At 43.4% G+C, this 23,344-nt stretch overlaps 1 protein-coding gene across 1 annotated transcript; it reads right to left on the bottom strand.

Annotated features, from left to right (window-relative positions):
- Positions 1-602: 602 nt before the first annotated feature.
- On the bottom strand, positions 603-17,643 carry LOC143930371 (proteoglycan 3-like). The gene is made up of 6 exons (XM_077454649.1): positions 17,563-17,643; positions 17,337-17,393; positions 12,829-13,064; positions 8,300-8,434; positions 3,449-3,554; positions 603-804 (listed from the first exon to the last, which is right to left on the bottom strand). Exons 2-6 carry the CDS (start codon positions 17,389-17,391, stop codon positions 746-748), a joined length of 591 nt encoding a protein of 196 aa, XP_077310775.1. The 5' UTR covers positions 17,392-17,393; positions 17,563-17,643; the 3' UTR covers positions 603-745.
- Between the last annotated feature and the right edge of the window lie 5,701 nt (positions 17,644-23,344).

Here is a 23,344-nt window from a genome sequence, read left to right as displayed (position 1 = left end):
CTTAAAGATGACCCTGGGTTTTCTATTTATTAAATTTTTCCTATTGGTTGAACTAGTGAGACTTTTTGTACTTTTTTCAAACTAACTATAAGATGTTCCCAGGCACACTGGGGTGCTGAATGGGAAAATTGCAGAGGACAAAAAAAAAATGTGTGAGGAAATAAATATGCAAATTTTATACACAAAGACACATTTTCCTTGCCTCAAACAGCTAAAGAGAACACTTTTGCTAGTCCTATATCCCATATAATACTAAAAGGAGCTACAAAGATTGATGCACTTAAAATGGCATTAGCTACTTGACTCTACATAGAGGGGAGCAGGAAAATAATTTTCGTAAATCATTATTTTTTGAAAGTTGCAAACCTTCTCCTTTGATGGCTAAGAATTAGATCTAAAGCAACTGAACAAACTAAAAATCTGAGTGTTCTAATATTACAGCAGCTCAGAAGCCAGGTTGTGTTGTAGGGAATAAGGTTGAACCCAAGGGTCAAAGCTAGGCAGACAGTATTTGAAATCAAGCTTAGTTTTGTATGGTAAACCAGCAAAACCATGACTTTTGTTGGAAGCCACAAATTTAAAAACAACAACACAGAAAACAATTCTAAATGCATTTATGATTTATTTAAAAAGCAGCATGTAGTATATAAAGCAGGGGACGATGTAGTTGAAAGCAGACAATCGAGACATTTTGTGACAGGAACTTTGGAGATTGAGGTCAGAAGCCTTTGTAGACCCTCCACTCTTAGATGGTACAAATGAAGGGCAGTGAAGTGCAACAGTTGAAAGTATACCATAGACCATCTGAAAGACAAAACAGGACAAAGGTGTTAAGCAACTTATTAAAGTATTTTTGCACTCCAATCTTCCCGCTGGACTCGCATTTCGGCGGACAATCCGGCCGTGCGTGTGCCAGTCTGCCGTACTTTTGAAATGAGCGTACTTTTCCCGCCCGGTGAAAAGTCCGCTCATTCTGAGCGCATCTCCAGCGAAGGAGGCGTCGCTGGCCCCGTCACCTGGTATGGACTTAAAGGGGAACCCCAACACCAAAAAAAAAAACGAAAAAAAAAATCATCGGCGTAGGGCCCCCCCCCCTCAGGTTCACATCAGACCCTTGTCCGAGCACGCTACCCGACCGGCCAGGAAAGGAGGAGTGAGCGAGCGCCCCCCCTCCTGAGCCATACCAGGCCACATGCCCTCAACATGGGGGGTGCCTTGGGGAAGGGGGGCGCGGGCCCCCCACCCCAAAGCACCTTGTCCCCATGTTGATGAGGACAAGGGCCTCTACCCGACAACCCTGGCCGTTGGTTGTCGGGGTCTGCGGGCGGGGGGCTTATCGGAATCCAGGAGCTCCCTTTAATAAGGGGGCCCCCGGATACCGGCCCCGCACCCTATGTGAATGAGTATGTGGTACAATGTACCCCTATCCATTCACCTGTAAAAGAAAGTAAAAAAAAACACAACACACAAGGGATAAAATAGTTTATTGCACAGCTCCGGGGGTCTTCCGTCTTCGGGGGTCTTCTAGCCGGACTCCTCCACGATCTTCTGCTAGCTCTTTCACTAGCGGAGGAGCCCGGCTTTATTCTTCGCTGCCGCCCTCTTCTTCCGACTTCGGGGGTCTTGCCCCCCTCTTCGGTTCTTCTTGCCGGGCCACCGCGCCTTCTTCTAGCTCTTTTACAGGCGGTGGCCCGGTCTTCTGTCGCCGCTTTCGCCGTCTTCTATTCTTCTCTTCAGATCTTGCCTCGTCGCATCCTGCGCTCACAATGGCACGGACGCGACGTGCGGCGACTTATATAGGGACATCACCGGATGATGTCCCCGCCTAATATGATGTCACAGTCCCAGCATCCTCTGGGACTGTGACATCATACTGGGCAGGGACATCATCCGGTGATGTCCCTATATAAGTCGCCCCGCGCCTTGTCCCCGTCATTGTGAGCAGAGAGAGCGACGAGGCAACATCTGAAGAGAAGAACAGAAGACGGCGACAGAAGACCATGCCACCGCCTGTAAAAGAGCTAGAAGAAGGCGCGGTGGCCCGGCAAGAAGAACTGAAGAGGGGGACAAGACCCCCGAAGTCAGAAGAAGAGGGCGGCAGCGAAGAAGAAAGCCGGGCTCCTCCGCTAGCAAAAGAGCTAGCAGAAGATAGCGGAGGAGTCCTGCGAGAAGACCCCCGAAGATGGAAGACCCCTGGAGCTGTGCAATAAACTATTTTAACCCTTGTGTGTTGTGTGTTTTTTTACTTTATTTTACAGGTGAATGGGTAGGGGTACATTGTACCCCATACTCATTCACATAGGGTGGGGGGCCGGTATCCGGGGGCCCCTTATTAAAGGGGGCTCCCGGATTCCGAAAAGCCCCTCGCCCGCAGACCCCGACAACCAACGGCCAGGGTTGTCGGGAAGAGGCCCTTGTCCTCATCAACATGGGGACAAGGTGCTTTGGGGTAAGGGGGCTGTGCGCCCCCCCTTCCCCAAGGCACCCCCCATGTTGAGGGCGCACGCAGCCTGGTACGGCTCAGGAGGCTCGCTCCCCCCCTTTTCCTGGCCGGCCGGGTAGCGTGCTCGGACAAGGGTCTGATGTGGACCTGGGGGGGACCCCCACGCCGTTTTTTCCGGCGTTGGGGTTCCCCTTTAAGTCCATACCAGGCGACGGGGCCAGCGACGCCTCCTTCGCTGGCCCGGGCTACCTGGAGACGCGCTCAAAATGAGCGGAATTTCCTCCTCGTGTGTGGGCGAGTCCGTTCATTTCAAAAGTACGGCAGATAGTCCGGCGGACCTAGTACGCCGTATTAGTCTGCTGAAAAAGTGCCGTGTGTGGGCAAGTAGCCCGTTCGGAAAGTCCGCCGGACTAAGTCCGCCCGATAGTCGGCTACGTGTGTACGCGGCATAAGAGACACTTGTAATCACAGATGCAAATTCCTATTGATCCTGCCAATGAAGTCCACTTAATGCATTTTCCAATGCTGGTGTGCCAATAATGCTGCACTGCGCCTGAGTTCAGAGCTGAGTTACCATTCTGTAGACTGTGTCTGAGAAAATGATCATAGGCTTTGGCTAATTCAAGGATGCTTTTGGTTTACATTATGAGGCTTGTGCTTCACATAGTAAATGGATTAGGTACTGGTTTAGACTATCATAGAGGAGCCTTTGGTTGTACTTTAAATGTACATTAGGTGTTTCTGAACTCCACTTTGTCTCTAATTCCATTAGTCAACACAGCCCCCCACCCCTCACTCTCTCCAGTACGATAGGAATTTACCAAAAACACATTATCAGTAATATAAAAATAAAATTTTTGCAGTGAGACAGGAACAGATGGATGTTAAAGTATATTCTAAGAAACATGAAAATCGTTTTTTGAGTAGACTGTCCCATTAAAGATGTCATAGAAAAATAAAATAACAAATATTGAATTGCTTTATTCTATGTTTTTTGTTACTTACTTGACAAATTCATGGCCACACACCAGGTTCCGCATCTTCGATACTGTCCACAAGCAAAGTTGGTGTAGGTCACTCTGCTTCCAGAAGAATTTATATAGGCACACGACTATTAAAGAAAAATAGATATGTGCAGTATGTTTGTTAGTGAGCAAGAAATACATTATTACTAAAGATAAACTCCACTGTTAGCAATAGCTATATTTAATATAAATCCCTCTTTGGTTCCATTATCAATGTAACAGTCAAGTCATCTCAAAAGATCCTCCTACTTTTCCTAACACAATAGTGACCCGCAAACCGCTCGGGCAAGCAAAGCGGAGCGCTGCGCTCCAAGTCTCTCCGATACACAAGGTGGACGCCACCTTGTGTTCAACTTGGACCAACATTCTCCAGCGCTTACTGCACCCCCGTCCCGGAGCACAGGAAGCCGGATTGACCCTTTCTCTTCCACTCCTCCAGCCCAGCATGACGGCGCCCCAGCCCTACAGTCCAGCCATTCATAAAAGTGAGTGACTTTGGGAACTCAGTTCCAATCATTTATTTTCATTTGTATATGAACTCTGCTGGTTCCCCCTGCCTCTGGAAGTTAATCACCCACAGTCCTTTTATCTACGTGCACAATAGACTACATTGGTAACACAGCCTTGTAGTCACCAACATCTCAAAGTCACGAATAGAAGATGCCAGGGCTAATTTGTCATCAAGCAACTGTTGTTTTATTGTCGTGATTGACTGATGTAAAGGTTTTAAGATCCCAGGAGGATCAAACGTCCTTTATTGAGTCTTTTATCTTTCCCATTTAATAAATTGTCTTTATGCTTTTTACATCAGACTATGAGTCTCTCTGATGCGCTGTCCTTCTGATGGTTCAATTTAAGATATGGAATATCCTGTTCAGCTTTGGGCACCAGTTCACAAAAAGGATATCTGGGAACTGGAGAAAGTGTAGAGAAGGGCAACCAAACTGATAAGAGGCATGGAGAAGCTCAGCTATGAGGAAACATTAGATGAACTGAATGTATTCTCTCTTGAGAAGAGGAGATTAAGGGGGGATATGATCAACATGTACAAATACATACAGCTACTTGTAAAAATATTCATACCCATTGACATTTTCCACACTTTGTCATGTTACAACCAAAAACTTAAATGTCTTTTATTGGGATTTTATGTGATAGACCAATACACAGTGGCACATAATTAGGAAGTGGAAGGAAAATTATAAATGGTTTTCAAAAGTCTTTACAAATAAATATGTGAAATATGTGCTGTGCATTTGTATTCAGCCCCCTTTACTCTGATACCCCTAACTAAAATCTAGTGGAACCAATTGCCTTCAGAAGTCACCTAATTAGTAAATTGAGTCCACCTTTGTGTAATTTAATTTCAGTATAAATACAGCTGTTCTGTGAAGTCCTCAGAGGTTTTTTTTAGAGAATCTTAGCGTGAACAAACATAATCCTGAAGGCCAAGGAACACACCAGACAGGTCAGGGATAAAGTTGTGGAGAAGTTTAAAGCAGGATTAGGCTATAAAATAATATCCCAATGCTTTTAACATCTCACTGAGCACTGTTCAATCCATCAACCAAAAATGGAAAGAGTATGGCACAACTGCAAACCTACCAAGACATGGCCGTCCACCTAAACTGACAGGCTGGGGAAGGAGAGCATTATTTAGAGAAGCAGCCAAGAGGCCAATGGTAACTCTGTAGGAGCTGCAGAGATCCACAGATCAGGTGTGAGAATCTATCCGCGGGACAACTATTAGTCATGCACTCCACAAATCTGGCCTTTATGGAAGAGTAGCAAGAAGAAAGCCATTGTTGAATGGAAGTCCCGTTTGCAGTTTGCGAGAAGCCATGTGGGGGACAAAGCAAACGTGGAAGAAGGGGCTCTGGTCAGATGAGACCAAAATTGAACTTTTTGGTCTAAAAGCAAAACGCTGTGTGTGGTGGAAAACTGACACTGAACATCACCTGAACACACTATCCCCACTGTGAAACATGATGGGAACAGCATCATGTTGTGGGGATGCTTTTCTTCAACAAGGACAGGGAAGCTGGTTAGAGTTGATGGAAAGATGAATGGACCCAAACACCAGGCAATCTCATAAGAAAACCTGTTAGAGTCTGCAAAAGTATTTAAAAGACATGCGACTGGGGCAGAGGTTTACTTTCCAACTGGACCACGACCCTAAACATACAGCCAGAGCTACAATGAAATGGTTTAGATCAATGCATATTCATATGTTAGAATGGCCCAGTCAAAGTCCAGACCTAAATCCAATTGAGAATCTGTGGATCTTTTATCTTGAAAAATTCTGCTCACAGATGCTCCCCATACAATCTGACAGAGCTTGAGCTATTTTACAAAAAAGAATGGGCAAACATTTCGCTCTGCAGAACCAAGTCTTTTTGAGGATGTCTCTACCAGCCTTGCACATCTACAAAGTATTGACTCAGGGGGGCTGAATACCAATGCATGCTAAACTTTGAAATATTTATTTGTAAAACATTTTGAAACCATTTATAATTTTCCTTTCACTTCACAATTATGTGCCAATTTGTGTTGGTCGATCACATAAAAGCCCAATAAAATACATTTACGGTTTTGTTTGTAACATGATAAAATATGGAAAATTTCAAGGGGTATGAATACTTTTTCAAGGCACTGTAGATAGATGGAATTCTAAGGTCCTAAAGCACAACTAAACAATGTTATTTTTGCCATACTTCTTCTGAGTCACAGGGGTGGATTTAATTCTGCACTCCTGTGACCCAGATTTAGTTGGCCAAAGCCCGCTATTGGCTGATGCCACAGAGCGGACCAGGTTCTGCAGGGATCCCTACAGTAATTAGGGATCCGCCCAGATGCCTGACTGGCAGCTGGTTCAGCCTCTCAGCTCACTGCCGGGAACCCTTAGCAAGCTTCTCCCACCCCCTCTTCAGCCCGTGCTCCTGTAAGCACTGAAGGGGCAGAGCAGAAAGCAAGTGACTGACAGCTACCACTCTGTGCTCACCGAAAAAGAAAGCAATCAGCAGTCATGTGACCACTCATGGCAGGGAAAAGATGCAGAATCCAATTAGGTGTTTATGATTGTTTGTTTTTTTGAAAACTTGCACTTCTTTTGGTTTCCAAAAACAATTAAATTCAAGTTATGCCTCTGTTGATAACAGTCACAGTTTCTAGGGTGTTTATGTCGGCTCTAAGCTGAACTATTAATCCCTCAAATGGCTGGTTGCTTAGCTGATCACATGTACAGCACCATGGCACATCTAAACAAGGCTAAGATGGCACTGTTGTCTTGTTAAGATGGTGATCCTTGACCATTTAAAAAAAAAAAGTGTGATCAGACAGATCTACAAATATTTATGAAAATGAAAAAAGGGATGGAACCTAGTGATGGGCTAAAAGAAAAATGATTTAAAAGTTCTGCTACAACCCTACACGCTATGAAGAAGCCAATGACCACAAAAATGAAATAAATACCACAGTATTTCAAATTATAATAGTCATGTGGTTTTGATTAAGGTGTAGTTCCAATAATGTTTCGAAAAATGAATAAGCAGGAAACTGATGAAGATTATTCTGTGCAAAAAATACTATATGCACACAAGGCTAAGTAACTGTTTTTAAAAACCTATTCATTATTGATTGTTGTGTCCTGCCTTTAACCGCCTTTAACCGGTTCCCGACCGGTGCACGCTGATGTATGTCGGCAGAATGGCACGGGCAGGCATATTGGCGTACAGGTACGTCCAATCTTCAATGCCGCCCTGCCATCGCGTGCGCCCCAGTGGCGGCGCGCTTGCGTGCCGGTCGGGACCCCCGTGAGTCCAGTCGCGGGTCCCGCGGACTCGATCACCGCGGGCATACCCATGATCGTCTCACGGGGCGGCTGAATGGAGGAAATGCTGTGTAAACAGCATTTCCCCATTCTACCTAGCAACTAGTGACGCTGATCTCTGCTCCATGTGATTGGAGTAGAGATCAGTGTTCACTAAATGAAAGCCCAGCCCCCCCAAATTTAGTAACACACCCCTAGGAACACTTAACCCCTACACTGCCACCCACTGGTTATCCCCTTCACTGCCAGTGTCATTTACACAGGAATCACTGCATTTATATAGCAGTGATTACTGTATAAATGACTGGTCCCAAAAATGTGTCAAAAATGTCCGATGTGTCCACCGCAATGTCGCAGTCACAATAAAAATTTCTGATCACTGCCATTACTAGTAAAAAAAAAAATTATTAATAAAAATGCCATAAAACTATCCCTATTTTGTAAACGCTATAACTTTTGCACAAACCAATCACTTATTGCGATTTTTTTTTTACCAAAAATATGTAGAAGAATACTGTACGTATCGGACTAAACTGAGGGAAAAAAATTTTTTTTTATATATTTTTGGGGGATATTTATTATAACAAAAAGTAAAAAATAATGCGTTTTTTTTCAAAATTGTCGCTCTATGTTTGTTTATAGCGCAAACAATAAAAACCGCAGGGGCAATCAAATACCACCAAAAGAAAGCTCTATTTGTGGGAAAAAAAGGACTTCAATTTTGTTTGGGAGCCATGACGCACGACCGCGCAATTGTCAGTTAAAGCGACGCAGTGCCGAATCGCAAAAAGTGGTCTGGTCTTTGACCAGCAAAATGGTCCGGTCTGTAAGTGGTTAAGTAGCAAATTAATTTCTTCTTTTTGGGGATTTTAAGTTTAAGAAGATGTTCATCCTTTCAAGTGTTTTCATTACAAAGCCTTTTTAATCCCTTTGTTCCTCCTCTCCATAACATAGAGATTGAGTAGCATTTCTTATAGTATGATAATATAAACTGTCACTTACATTGGCAGGTTTCCATACACCAATCCATGCATATTGCCGGTTTGAACATGCTCTCTGTGCAACACATCTGATCTGATTATTGGCCCACCCATTATAAACTGAACTCAGATTCCCTCTGTGACACCTGCAGGAATTCTATGGAAGAAGTGGAAAAGGATAATGAATATATCAGTTCATGTAAATACATTATTACTGAGCCACTTATGCCAAAAAGAAAAAAAACACAACAGGTTAACAATCAATTACACTCTATATGACCAAAAGTTTGAGGTCATCTGACCATCATATGGAAAATATGGCCAAAAGTATGAAAATACCCCTTTAAATGATTACATTCTTTCCAGTAAAGGGTTTTGTTAATACTACAGCATATATTTTTGGCAATTTTGTGCTTTCAATTTTGTAGCAACAATTCCAATGTGACTGTGCCCTGCGCACAAAGCCAGCTCCATAAAGACATGATGACATGGTTTGGCCAGGTTGGCATAGAGAAACTTGAGGGTGCTGTAAAGAACCTTTAAATCAACCCTAATAAATGCTTCTATGAAGAATCCGACCACTGATGAAGAGCCAGATCTTCTCATCCAATGTCAATATTGACCTCACAATATTGCTTTTTCCGAGTGAACAGAAATTCCAACAGACACAACCCTAAATGTTGTGGAAAGCCTACTCAGAAAAGTGAAGGTTGTTGTAGCTGCAAATAGGGGGCTCACATATGTGTGATGGTGAGGTGTCCACAAACATCTAAGGGGTGACAAATATGTTTATAGAATCCCTCCATACATGTGACCTTAGCATGATGTTTAGGGCTAAGTAGCAACAAATTTGGCAGCACATGCTCGAAGAACCAGTAAAGTAAAAGTTTATTTTTAACTGAGTTTCATACTTTGTAGCATTCCTTTAACAAATGCATTCAGATTAGGAGAATGTGAGAAAATGTAGCATAATGTCATTGGCCTTTCCTAAGGGCCGGTTCACACAGCGAGGCGATGCGAGGCGACACGGCTCGCCTCGCCTCGCTCCCGCAAGTCGCCCCCGTTCTGTACAATGGAACCGTTCTGAGAGGAGCGACTCGAGTCGCTCCGACTCAGAAAAAAGGTTCCTGTACTACTTCTGGGCGACTTCGGGGGCGACTTGCATTGACTTCTATACAGAAGTCCTCTGCAAGTCGCTGCTGAGGTCCCCGCAGGTCGCGGCGAGGCAAGTCGGAGACGCCTCGCCGCGCCTTGCTGTGTGAACCGGCCCTAACTCAAAATATTGAAACAAAAGGGTCAGATTCCTTTCAATTACTGTATATATCCGTTATGCAATGAACTTTTTTGATAGCCCCATATTTTATTTGAAAAATCACTTGAACTTCACCTGAATATTTTAAAAAGCATTTAAATTGACAGCAATTCTATGACAGAACATTTTGTGACAGACCAAAAACAAAAATACGACAAAGGCACAGAAATGGGGATAAGATTCATGTTTATGTTCAATGGGTTTGAGGTGAATTCTATGTGTTTGTGATTCACTTAGGAGAGGGTTTTTTTTTTAACCATAATACCATAATGGTTTTTGATCTATAAGGGCTAATAAGAGGTATTTTGGATAAATCAGCCCCCTCACTATTAAAGGGGGACACAGAGCAGCCATAGTAAATTGGAAGCTGATGCAGGGAAAGCATGGAGAAAGCTAATAAACTGCATAGGGAGAGATTCCGGTCAGCTGGGAAACTGTTCTTTGATTCAGAGTGCTAGCTCCTACACCAATTAACCCATTCCTGCCTTTTTTGTCTTTCATGTTATCTTGTAGATGATTGGAGCTCAAAAGTCACTTTTATCTGCTGTTCTGACCATAGCAATTTTTTTTGGGCAAAGCTTCCTTTAAAATACCACCCCTGAAATAAAGGCCATTTTTTTTTAGAGTTTGTATTTCCTTGGTGTGTTTTTATATGTTAAGTTGATTATAGAATTTCCTGACCATCTGTTCTTTAAGATTTTTTTTGTTTGCAGCACACCCCTGTATGATGTAGTACGCTCCTAGTTAGATCCTATGCTATCAGTTAAATTTTGTTCTTTTTGAACTCCTATGTAATCAGTGAACTGATCAAGGTCCCACAGGCTGCAAGCTTGTTGGCCCCTCCCTTCTGGAGCATTCCAGAACATAGCAGTGGAGCAGATCGAAGGAGTAACCTGAATATGTTTTGGGTCTCAGCCTATCCCTGGGGCGACGTGACTAATAGGTGGCTGCAAAACATGTAAATAATCTGGGGAAGGCTGGGTCTTGTCCAGGTGAGGTTCCCAGCCTGGAGGGCTACTGCCCTCTCAGGCAGCCCAGCTGACATTTACCAAGAGTTCATTGAGGTCCCAACTATGCTAAAGCTGAGGGGCCTATTTACTACGAATATCTGAAGCTAAAAAGGGGGATTTGCACCTAGGATTTGGTCTGAAGAATCCACTAAGGAAATGTCTACCTAATACAGCAGTTAGGCATCCCAGTGACCATTAACCTGAGCAGGACCTGGGTGACTGTTGTTGCTGTTAACTCCTGGTGCATTAATACTGAGGCTTGCATGGCCTTGAACATTGCTTATAGTATTCTAGTGCTGTCCATTCCCTGGGCTATTGTTAAAGGGACTGTCCTAAGAAGTAGCTGCAGAAGTGAAGAGTGTCCTATAATCACTGTCAGCATATGGCTCACATTTAACATGCAACCCCTCACCCCCCCCCCCCCCCCCCCACCTCTGTTCCCATAGGTATTAAAAAATGTAGGCATACACCAGTTAAGCCTATGATTTCTAAACAAACCTGCCCTACTGCTGACCATTTTTACACTGCTATAGCCTCAAAATATCCTAATTCTTATAGTAAAACTGCAGCTTATAAATAGCAACACTAGGCCCAGATTTACGAAAAATAAAAATTAAAATTTTCCTGCTGCTGGACAATTTTATCCTGCTAAATATCTGTAGTCTCCTAATTTTTAATGAATTCTTGATAGTAATTGATAGAGGGGAGATAAAGGACAGCTTTGCATTTTCAGAAAAAAGGACAGCCACAGCAAATTACGGGCCAATTTCTATTTGCTGGTCAAAGTTGGCATATTGCCATTTGAAGAAAAAAAGCATTGTTAACTGCTAAAGTTACCTGAAAAAAACTTTTTTTTTAAACTGGAATAAATCAGAATGGGCGCTGTTGTATGAAATTGAAGCTCATTTTAAAATAAAATTCACAACAAAATTTGTCAGTATATGTTGTCAAGTGACTCCACGCATAGTTAGGTTTTGTGAATTCTCAATGTTGCTCTCCAAGCCGAATTAAAAGACACTCTCCCTTCCATATAGCATTTAAAAAAATACACTGGTACATGTCCCCCCTGGCAGTGTTGAGCTTTCTATGCCTTTTTCACGGAAATGATTAGTCTTAAAAATGGCCAGAATTTAACAATATTTGCCTTTCAAAAGGAATCACCTCTAATGCCCTTTACACACGACGGAATAAACTCTGTGTGTACGCAAGAGGGTTTCAGCGGAACTACATCGGAAAAACCTTCAATCACACCAAAGTGCAATTGTCAAGAATGCGGTGACATACAACACATACGATGGGACTAGAAAAAGGAATTTCAATAGCCAGTAGCCAATAGCTTCCATCTCGTACTTGCTTCAGAGCATATGTCACTTTTGGTCTGTCAGAACAGCATACAGACGAACGGTTTTCCCGATAGACATTGGTTCCGTTGGAAATATTTAGAACATGTTCTATTTCTAAGTCCATCAGAATTTTCGATGTAAAAAGTACGTTGGGGCATACACATGATTGGAATATACAACAAAAAGCTTCCCTCTGACATTCCACTTGTGTGTATGCGGCATTAGTTCAGGTTTGCTGAATTTCTATCATGATTTGGTGAAACCTTGGCAAATTGAATCCAGGCACATTCACCCATCTCTATTCATAAAGTCTTGTTTATAGATAAATTCCAATTTGAAGTTTAAATTTAATATCAGAGAGCTGATTTAAAAAACTGATATGTTTGTGTACCTTCTACTATCCCCACCGTGACTATGTATAGCACCCAGTCACAAAACTGCTTTGCAACCTACTGTGGGAAGAACAATGATTAAGAACCATGGTCACTAATTAGAAGAGACAATAAGGTGGAAATATTAGGTGAGGAGATATTTTAGCCATAATATCACAAAACTTTATCAAGCATGCTCTTTAAAAACTTGTAGACTTGACATATGAGAAGCCAGGGCCTAAGTAAACATAGTAGCTTCCCTCCATAACTAAAATCACCTTTGGGTTAAACATCAATTTACTGTCTTTGCTTATCCTGAAATGATCTTATAGTTACAAAAGTGGCTTTTAGTCTGGGCTGTAAAATGTTGCAGATTGGTTTCTATTTTTGTGCTGCCACCCATCATCTCTGTTTCTTGTATGCCACCTCATCCTCCCACCTATCTATTTCATATTGTTCTGTGTCTAATAAAAACTGAGGGGGAAAAAAAAAACTTCTGTAAGATTTTCACTAACCTGAGCCCTCTGAAAGGATGTGGGGCAGTTGAAAGCTCGATAGTAACAGGTACTTTTGTCTGGACAAACATCACCAAATCTTTTATTTATTTCTATAGAGACATTGTGGCATTTCCCCAACTGGCAGTCATTTAAATGGCTTGTCTCCAGGGTATCGGGCATATCACAGTAATTCTCTTGGCGATTTGGATCCTCTATTTCATCTTGAGACATCGAGTCATCTTGAGAGCAATCATCTTAACAAAAAATAAATTAAAAACGTTAAGATGGTTTACAAGTAGGTTTGAATTTTCTGTTCAAAAAGTTTTTTATTAACATAGGAAACATACAGCACATAGGAGACAGCATTTTGTCTTGTACACAATGAAAGGTAGGTTTGAATTTTCATTGCTGCAGGCAAGATTAGAGCTACACCAGAGCTAACCCCCATTTATACAAATACTTTTAAGTGTGTACTTTTTAAACATGAAATATATTTACCAAATCATGATGTTTAAAGGAAGATTGGTGAAATGCATCAGGAAAAGGTTTTTTTGTATGCAGTCAGCGCATTGATTATTAAAAATAAAAATAAAATACTGCAAGAAGAGCTAATTGGAGTGAAGCTGATTTTTTATTTTTTTTTTCAAAAGGGCCGGACTGTAAAATCTGACACCAGGTTGTCCATGTACAGGAGAAGCCAGCCTTGATTGGAGCAATGGATCTGTGTGTGTGTTTCAGTATTTTTCTGTGTTTGATTAAGGTCTCCTAAACACTATTCATTGCCTTAATGCACCTGCCTGGAGTTCTGCCACCTCCGGCGCTGGCCCTGTGCTTTCCACTCACTACTATCACTTTGAAGCACAGACGCAAGGCTTTTGTATTTTGAAGTGACAGCAATCCTGTCCGGATCACTGCACTGAACCCTCCCCAGGCACAGCTGGTGTACTAATGATGGGTATCAAGGCGTTGCCCTGTTGCGATTCTCCACACCCGCAGCATCTCTCACCACTGCTTATCACACTAGAGCCAGGGAAGCTTTCGCTAGGCTCCTCCTCAGCTCTGACCTGTCTTATGACAGGTCTTGAGGAGGAGCCAGGGAGGAAGGCCATCTCCCTCCCTGCACCAAGCCACACTGTATCTGAAGTCTGTGTTGGGAGGGGAGACTTGAGGGGGGTGGTGGAGGATAGAAAGCATTTAGTGTGGTATTTGTACAGGAAGATGGATGGGGGCATGTGCTGGGAGGGGAAGACAATTCTGTCAGGATTGGGGATTCAGTGGTGGAACCCTACACCCTGTACCTAGCACCCAACTGATCTCTACACCCTGTACCAAGCACTCTTTTAAACTCTGCAACCCATACCTAGCACCTTACTGATCCCTGCACCCTGTACCTTGCCTCCTGAACCCCGCACCCTGTACCTTGCACCCTCCTGAACCCTGCTCCCTATACCTGGCACCCTCCAAAACTCTGCACCTTGTACATAGCTCCCTCCAGAACCCTGCATTTGTAACCTAGCACCCAGCTGAACCCTGCACCTGTTACCTAGCACCCTCCTAATATTTAATGTCCCTTTAGGACCCTCCCACACCCAGTAACTGCGGCATGCTCAATCCCCCTCTCCCCTACCCTGGGGTGCATAGTTAAGTTCCTGTATCCTATTCTCTGAGAACAAATGCACTGTATTAAAGTGTATGTCCAGCCAAAATGTTTGGACTAGGACAAGAACCCCTGTCAATGTTACTGCTATCTAAAGCCGCATACACACGTAGCCGTCTGTCCGACGGACTTAGTCTGGTGGACTTCCCGTCAGACTGTCCGTCGGACTTTCCGATCGGGCTACTTGCCCACACACGGCACTTTTTCAGCGGACTAATACGGCGTACTAAGTCCGCTATACTATCCGCCCTACTTTTGAAATGAACAGACTCGCCCACACACGCAGAGGATAGTCCGCTCATTTCGAGCGCATCTCCAGGTAGGCGGGGCCCGCGAAGGAGACGTCGCTGGCCCTGCCACCTGGTATGGACTTAAAGGGGAACCCCAACACCGAAAAAAATCGGCGTGGGGTCCCCCCAAGTCCACATCAGACCCTTGTCCGAGCACGCTACCTGGCCGGCCAGGAAAGGGGGGGGCGAACGAGCAGAGGATGCTGGGACTGTGACATCATAATAGGCGGGGACATCATCCGGCGATGTCCCTATATAAGTCGCTGCATGCCCGGTCAGAGCCATTGTGAGCGGAGGACTCGACGAGGCAACATCTGAAGAAGAAGAAGAAGAGAAGAACAGAACAGAAGGCGGCGGTGGCGACAGCAGACCGGGCCACCGCCTGTAAAAGAGCTATAAGAAGGCGTGGTGGCCCGGCAGAAGAACCGAAGAGGGGGGACAAGACCCCCGAAGTCGGAAGAAGAGGGCGGCGGCGAGGAAAAAAGCCGGACTCCTCCGCTAGTAAAAGAGCTACAAGAAGATAGCGGAGGAGTCCGGCGAGAAGACCCCCGAAGACGGAAGACCCCCGGAGCTGTGCAATAAACTATTTTATCTTGTGTGTTGTGTTTTTTTTTGTACTTTATTTTACAGGTGAATGGGTAGGGGTACATTGTACCCCATACTCATTCACATAGGGTGGGAGGCCGGTATCCAGGGGCCCCCTTATTAAAGGGGGCTCCCGGATTCCGATAAGCCCCTCGCCCGCAGACCCCGACAACCAACGGCCAGGGTTGTCGGGAAGAGGCCCTTGTCCTCATCAACATGGGGACAAGGTGCTTTGGGTGGGGGGGCCGCGCGACCCCCCCTTCCCCAAGGCACCCCCCATGTTGAGGGCATGTGGCCTGGTATGGCTCAGGAGGGGGGGGGCGCTCGCTCACTCCCCCTTTCCTGGCCGGCCGGGTAGCGTGCTTGGACAAGGGTCTGATGTGGACCTGAGGGGGGGCCCCTACGCCGATGATTTTTTTTTTCTTTTTTTTTTTTGGTGTTGGGGTTCCCCTTTAAGTCCATACCAGGTGACGGGGCCAGCGACGCCTCCTTCGCTGGAGATGCGCTCAGAATGAGCGAACTTTTCACCGGGCGGGAAAAGTACGCTCATTTCAAAAGTACGGCGGACTGGCACACGCACGGCCGGATTGTCCGCCGAAATGCGAGTCCAGCGGGAAGATTGGAGTGCAAAAATACTTTAATAAGTTGCTTAACACCTTTGTCCTGTTACGGCTCAGGAGGGGGGGCGCTCGTCCCCCCTTTCCTGGCCGGCCGGGTAGCGTGCTCGGACAAGGGTCTGATGTGGACTTGGGGGGACCTCATGCCGATTTTTTCCGCGTAGGGGGTTCCCCTTTAAGTCCATACCAGGTGGCGGGGCCAGCGACGTCTCCTTCACGGGCCCCGCCTACCTGGAGACCCGCTCGAAATGAGCGGACTTTTCTCCGGGCGGGAAAGTACGGCGGACTGGCACACACACTGCCGGATTGTCCGCCGAAATGCGAGTCCGGCGGGAAGATTGGAGTGCAAAACTACTTTCTAAGTCCGCCGTACTTTCGGGTCAAAAAAGTATGCTGGAGGCTACACACGGGGGATTGTCCGGCGGACTTGAGTTTGCCAGACTTTTCCCCCCGCTTGTTTGATCGTGTGTACGCGGCAAAAGGCTTCTTAGAATTCCACTAGGTGTCCGCTGAGACCCGCCTATCATTTCTGAGAGACACCGAACTGTGGTCTGCCAATGTAAACAAGGCAGATCACTGTTCTGTTAGTAGGGTAGGAAGAGATCCTTTGTTTCTGTTAAGCAGGAACACTGATCTCTGCCTTCTCACATAAAAGTACATCACCCACAGTTATAAAGCATGCTCGAGGAACACATTTAACCCTTTGATCGCCCCTGATGTTTACCCCTACCCACCCTGCCAGTGTCATCAGTACAGTGACAATACATATTCTTAGCACTGATAAACTGTGTTGGTGTCACTGGTCATCAAAAAAGGGTCACTTAGTGTCCAATTTGTCCGCTGCAATGTTGCAGTCCCGCTAAATGCCACTGATCACTGCCATTACTAGTAAAAAATAAATAAATAAAAGTTCTGTAAATCTATCCCACAAAAGTGCACAAAAGTTATTGCGTCTACAATCGATAAAAGCTTATTGGATTTTTTTTTACCAAAATCATGTAGCAGAATACATATTGGCCTAAATTGATTTAAAAAAGTTTTTTTACATTTTTTTGGATGTGTTTTATAGCACAAAGTAAGAAATATTGTTTTGTTTTTTGTTTATAACGCAAAAAATAAAAACCGCAGAGGTGATCAAATACCACCAAAAGAAAACTCTATTTGTGGGAAAAAAGGATATACATTTTATTTGGGTAAACATTGCACAACCAGGTGTCGTATCACAAAAAATGGCCTGGTCATGAAGAGGGGGTAAACCTTCCGGAGCTCAAGTGGTTAAGCAATAAAAAGTTTAAACATTTTCTCACTGAAAATTAACATTGTGTTTCCTTTTTACCCTCAAAATTCTAATACGGATATATTAGATTTTCGTCTCACCTGGTTCCTGGGCATAGATGGTTCCCAACAAAAGGAGCAGAAGTAGATGATACATGTCTGTACAAGCAAAAAAAGTCTGGTTATGTCAAAGTATTTACTATATTTTTCCCAACAGGTGAAAAAAATCTAATGCTTGGTTAACCCCAGAGACCGGTCATCACTTTAGGGAACCGCATATTTTCTTTATTCTTTCCTCCAAGTTTTGTTCTTTAGAAATTGTGTTTACCTTTTTGTCAATGATGGGTCCGTGCGGTGGGCTCTTTCTGCATCCAAAGGCTTCTTCGTCTCTTGGACACCTCTGTGCTCTTTTATATACATACATTTTCAGAAGCTGTGGTTTATTATCTTTTAAACCACGATTATACAATAGTGTAAAAAGTGCAATGAATGATGCAAAGTGTTATGGTAATCTCCCAAAACAGTTTTCATCAATTACACAATTACAACTGTCAGCCTTGTATCAGTGACTGTTGTGTTCTTCCATTGTAGAGGTGTTTTTGTACTACCTAGCACTGCCTTTAATTCAACCAGAGAATTGTATGTGCTAGTGTGGGTTCTCTTCAATAGTTCAATACTATATTGATATATTAAGGGGTATTACACACAAAACAAATGTTTCCAATTTTGGTAGATGTTGGTGAATTGAACCATCTGACAATTTATTTTATATTTTGGGGACTTTATTGAGATCTCTCAGCAGAGTTCCTTTATTTGTGCACCTGTTACATCCATTATGAGAGGCTCTCACCAACATTCATTATGAGAGGCTCCCATCAACCTCCATTATGAGGGGCTCCCACCAACATCCATTATGAGGGGCTCCCGTCAACGTCTATTATGTTAGGCTCCCACCCATGTCTATTATGATGGGTTTCCACCATGACTGCTAGATTTGTTTTCTTCCCTATAATATAAAATAAATAAAAAGATGGACAGGAACACTCAAAACTCTCAACATACAGGAAATTGTTTATGATAATATGAACACTGTAAAATTTTGGATTTCCAAATGTCTTTGACTCGGATGCCATCCGCTTACATCTATATTTCCTCTGATCCTATTTTGAGCAAAATATTTTTATATTCAAAATTACATGTATTAAAATATAACCTATACCCCAGGTAGTAATAAAGAAAGTAATTGATTTTCAATGTGAGATCCCTGTACATACAGTCATGGCCCAAGATTTTGCACATGAGCATCTCATAAACCTGGTCTATTCCAGATCAGGCTTATCGGACTCATCATGTCCTGAATACAGTAACAGGTATATAGTGGGAAGAAATTTTCAGGGAATTGCTTGGTTTAACCTAGTTGAGTCTGTGATCATTATCACCACAACTCACGTGTGACATTTTTCTGTGGCATGGGGGGAGAAGGGGGTGGGGAGGGGGGCATGTTGGAACTACTATGTACAGTGCCTTGAAGAAATCTGACAGAGCTTGAGCTGTTTTGCAAAGAAGAATGGACAAATATGTTACTCTCTAGATATGCAAAGCTTGTAGAGATATCTAGAAAGGTGGTTCTACAAATTATTGACTCAGGGGGGCTGAATATAAATGCACGCCAAACTTTTCACATATTTATTTGTAACAACATTTTTAAAACCATTTATCATTTTCCTTCCACTTCACAATCAGGTGCCACTTTGTGTTGGTCAATCACATAAAATCTCAATAAAATAAATTTACGCTTTTGGTTGTACCATGACAAAATATGGAAAATGTCATGGGGTATGAATACTTTTTCAAGACACTGTATCTCACCCTTATCATGCTGGCACCTGTCGTGTACTTAAATCTCACCCTTGGCATGTTGACACTTATAGTCCACCTACATCTCCCCCTAGGCATGCTGACACCCGGATTGCCTGGGATTGTTCCTTAATTATGATTTTTGTCCCGTGACCCGGGCACCTTCATTCCAGGATAATACAGTGTCCCGGATTGACAATAAAAAAAAATGGTCCACCACACTGATATACTCATTTGCAGAACTGGTTGCTAGGCTAGGGCCGCCCTGTGTTAACCAGTGACATCAGCTGACATGTGGGCAGTGCACCCTATGGCTGAGCGGTGCACCTCCGATATGAGTCCCCACCTCCTCTCTCCTTCTCTGCCTCCGGCCGCAGCAGCAGAGAGAGAGCAGTCAGGCACCCTAGAGCGACGAGCGTCTTTATTGAACATTCTCAGTCCTGCGTCACTGCTGGTAAGCCAGGATCCAGCCTGTGCCCACTGCCCAGTCACTGCCAGTCCCGGGGCCACCGCCGCAGCCACTGCAGGGCAGCACTTTGGCAGTCCGACTTCTCCATTTCTTTGAGCCTCCTCCCGTCCACTGCGCCAGAATTGTCCCTGAATGGCAGTTTGGAAATGTGGTCACCCTAGCTGACACCTGTAGTCCACCTACATCTCACCCTTGGCAATGCTGACACTTGTAGTCTACCTACATCTCATGCTTGGTATGCTGACGCCTCTAGTACACTTGCATCTCTCCCTTGACAAGCTGATACCTGTAGTCCACCTACACCCCCCTTGGCATTCTGACACTTGTAGTCCACTTGTGCTCTTCAAATGACATAGCTTGTTTTGCGAACTCTATCCGGTCATTGTGCCTACCTTTCAATATGTCTAGGGAAAAAAGTGATAACAAGATGGCAATTGCTCAAGGAACTATACATATGTGATCTCAAGGAAAAGGCGGAAGAATGCCATAGTGGCTCAAGAGCAGTAAAGAAAAAGAAGAGTGTCTTTTTCGATATGCTCGAGTTTCTACAAATTGTCATGGACTTGAGACCTGTATCAAATATTGGAAGATATCATACAAATCTGTTCAGAGCAATGGTTTTGTGAATTGTAGCATACAATGCATGCAAAGATCTGATAATACACAGATGTGGATAAAGCCACATAGAGAACAGTCCTTAACCACTTCAGCTCTGGAAGGTTTACCGTCTTTCATAACCAGGATATTTGCGTTACGGCACTACGCTGCTTTAACTGACAAATGCGCGGTCGTGCAACGATTTATCCAAATAAAATTGATGTTCTTTTTTCCCACAAATTTTTCTTTTTCTTTCCTTTGGTGGTATTTGATCACCTCTGCGGTTTTATATTTTTTTGCGCTAGAAACAAAGAGCGACCGACAATTTTGAAAAAAAAAACAATATTTTTTACTTTCTGCTCTAAAAAGCATCCAAAAAAATAAAATAAATGTTAAAAATTGAATTTCTTCATCGGTTTAGGGCAATATATATTCTGCTACATATTTTTGGTGAAAAGAAACCCCAATAAGCATATATTTGCGCAAAGGTTATAGCGTCCACAAACCATGAGATTTTTATTTTTATTTATTTTTTAAACTTTTTTTTTACTAGTAATGGCTGCAATCAGTGACTTATAGCGGGACTGCAATATTGCAGAAATAGAACACCAAACTTACACTTTTGATTTTTTTTTGGAGACTAGTGACATTATTACAGTGATCAGTGCTAAAAAATGTGCACTGTCACTGTACTAATGACACTGGCAGCGAAGAGATTAACATCAGGGGTGATCAAAGGGTTAAATGTGTGCCTAGGGAGTGCTTTCTTACTGTGGGGGAGGTGTTTTTTCTACTTAAAGACAGGGATCAGTGTTTCTGTTTCACAGGATTCATGTCTTCTGTACACACAGAATGACAGTCTGCCTATGTAAACAAGGCAGAGTACCAAATGATCAACGGGACCTGCTGATCAGCTCCCGCTATATAAAATCACAGTGGGAGTGTGCTGCCGATGGCGCACTTTAGTGTCCAAAGCCTGGAAGTGCTAAATCACATAATTACATAAAATCACATAAAATTGGGCTTTGCGTGTTGGTAGTGCCAACACATGTTAAATCTATAGAAGTACTCCTAATGAAAGCAAGAACTGGCTTTGCTGTCAAAAAATTAAATTACGTGCACCTGTCAAACAGTGATGGAAAAATTGGGCTTTGGGTGTTGGTGGTGGACAAGGAGGCAGAATAAGCCATTCTGGCAACTGCTGGGGACTGCGCACTAGTCTCTGCCTGGATGATGGAGTATGAGGAAGGTTTAGTAAGCCAGTGCACTACCTCCTCTGCATGCTGTGGCTGGATAGCATGGGCAAGATCAGTAAACAGAGGAAATGATGCCCTGCCTGAGGACTGACCAAGTCAATCTTTGCCTGTGGACATAGACACTGCTGGCCTCCTCTCAGTGCCATGGGAACATCTGCCTCTCTTTGTTGGCCTGCCAGACATAATGGGGGGGGGGGGGGGCTTATTAACATAATAAAATAAAGATGTATGAATGTGTACGTGGATGCATTTTAATCAATGGAAACTTGACTTAACTTGAGTACTCACTACACAGACACACTCCAATAACACACTGAAATATACTGCGGTAAACCTGCAATAATGCACTGAAATATACTGCATTAAATGTGTAGTAAGGCACTACAATATACTGTGTTTAATGTGCGCTAATGTACTGCAATATACTGCGGTAAACCTGACCTGACAAAATAAACTGACACTAGTAAAATTGAACAGTTGTACTACACTAACACTGAACTATTACTAGATTCACACTAAACTGACACTCTACAGTCACAATAGAATCACAATAGCACTATAGTACACTAATTCGCTAGTAGAAATGAATGAAGTCCCCCTGTTCTATCTCGCTCTACACCAATATCACACTGCAAATGTCCACAATGGGAAGAATATTTTATGGGGTGGGACTAAGAGCAATGAGCCATGATTGGATAGAGTCATCATCACAGTGTCCACTCACAGTGACAGTGCCATGTGCCCTGATTGGGCAAAGCTTTCATTGCTTCAGCCAATCAGGGCTTCCAATGCAGTGTGCGATAGCACAGTGCCTTGTGGTCGCTCGGTTGGCCAAACGGTCGAATTCCCCAATAATTCAGGTCTAACGGGTGAACAGCCAATGTCTAGCCCAAACTGATACTCGGGCGGAACCGTTGGCCTAACTCTTTGCGATATGCCAGCAGCTTCACATGTTAGTGAGGGACAAACTATGTAAAGTCAGACAAAAGATGCAGTTCAGCTTAACCACTTTAGCCCCGGAGGATTTGGCTGCTCAATGACCGGAGCACTTTTTTACAATTTGGCATTTAGAGTCCAGACCAGAAGGAGCTACATGTGGGAAGCACATCATCTCCAACCTCTGTCTTGGATCCCATCAGTGGTGGATATACTAAGGCTCATGTGATGTTCTGTAATCAGAGGGTGCATGCTTTGTGGCAAGAGTACATGTGTGTCTGTGAAGGATTCTATTTAAAATTCACTAACACTTCTGATGGGTTTCTTCAGTTTGTTCCATAGCTATCATGACTTTGTGATCTTCATCATGATTTTGGATTATAGATACATTTTTTCTGCACATTTATGATTTATTTAATTTTTATATTTTTTTGAGCGCAACTTATTTTTCTTTGTATAAAGAAAACAAAAAACCAGGCTTGGCACATTCTGTCCACTTCAACTGGTAAAGTGGTAACTCGTAGACAAAACCGGTATAGAACACAAGGGAAGAGTTAATCATGGCTACAGAAATCAATCATATTAGAGTATCAAAGTTCAAAATGTATTATATTAAAACAGATTTGGCACAATCAGAGGCCAATATTAAAAGAAAAGAAAAACAGATTCACAATTAATTAACCTACAACAAATCACAGTTATGAATATATCATCAAACATACACATAGGCACAATACATTACATATAACAATTAAAAAGGAACGTTCGGACACTGTTAAACAATACACAGATAAGTTGTCAGATGAAAATTCATCATAATTATATCTTTAGGAAAAAGACAGCAATGGCTGTATCAATCAATGACATCTTAAACTGTGTGTGGCTCCAGGGCAGGATGGATAGAAAAGAAATAATATGGAGAGAGGAAGGCTAGCATGGTGATGGGGAGCTGGGATCCAGGTCACATCAATAGAGAAATAACCATGATGGTTTAA

This window comes from Lithobates pipiens, unplaced genomic scaffold (genome assembly GCF_037356315.1).
Source record: "Lithobates pipiens isolate NorthernLeopardFrog02 unplaced genomic scaffold, aLitPip1_a1.2 Scaffold_25, whole genome shotgun sequence".
In the NCBI taxonomy this organism is placed as follows: domain Eukaryota; kingdom Metazoa; phylum Chordata; class Amphibia; order Anura; family Ranidae; genus Lithobates; species Lithobates pipiens.
The sequence above is the reverse complement of the archived record's forward strand: the minus strand, read 5'-3'. Positions and strand labels throughout refer to the sequence as shown.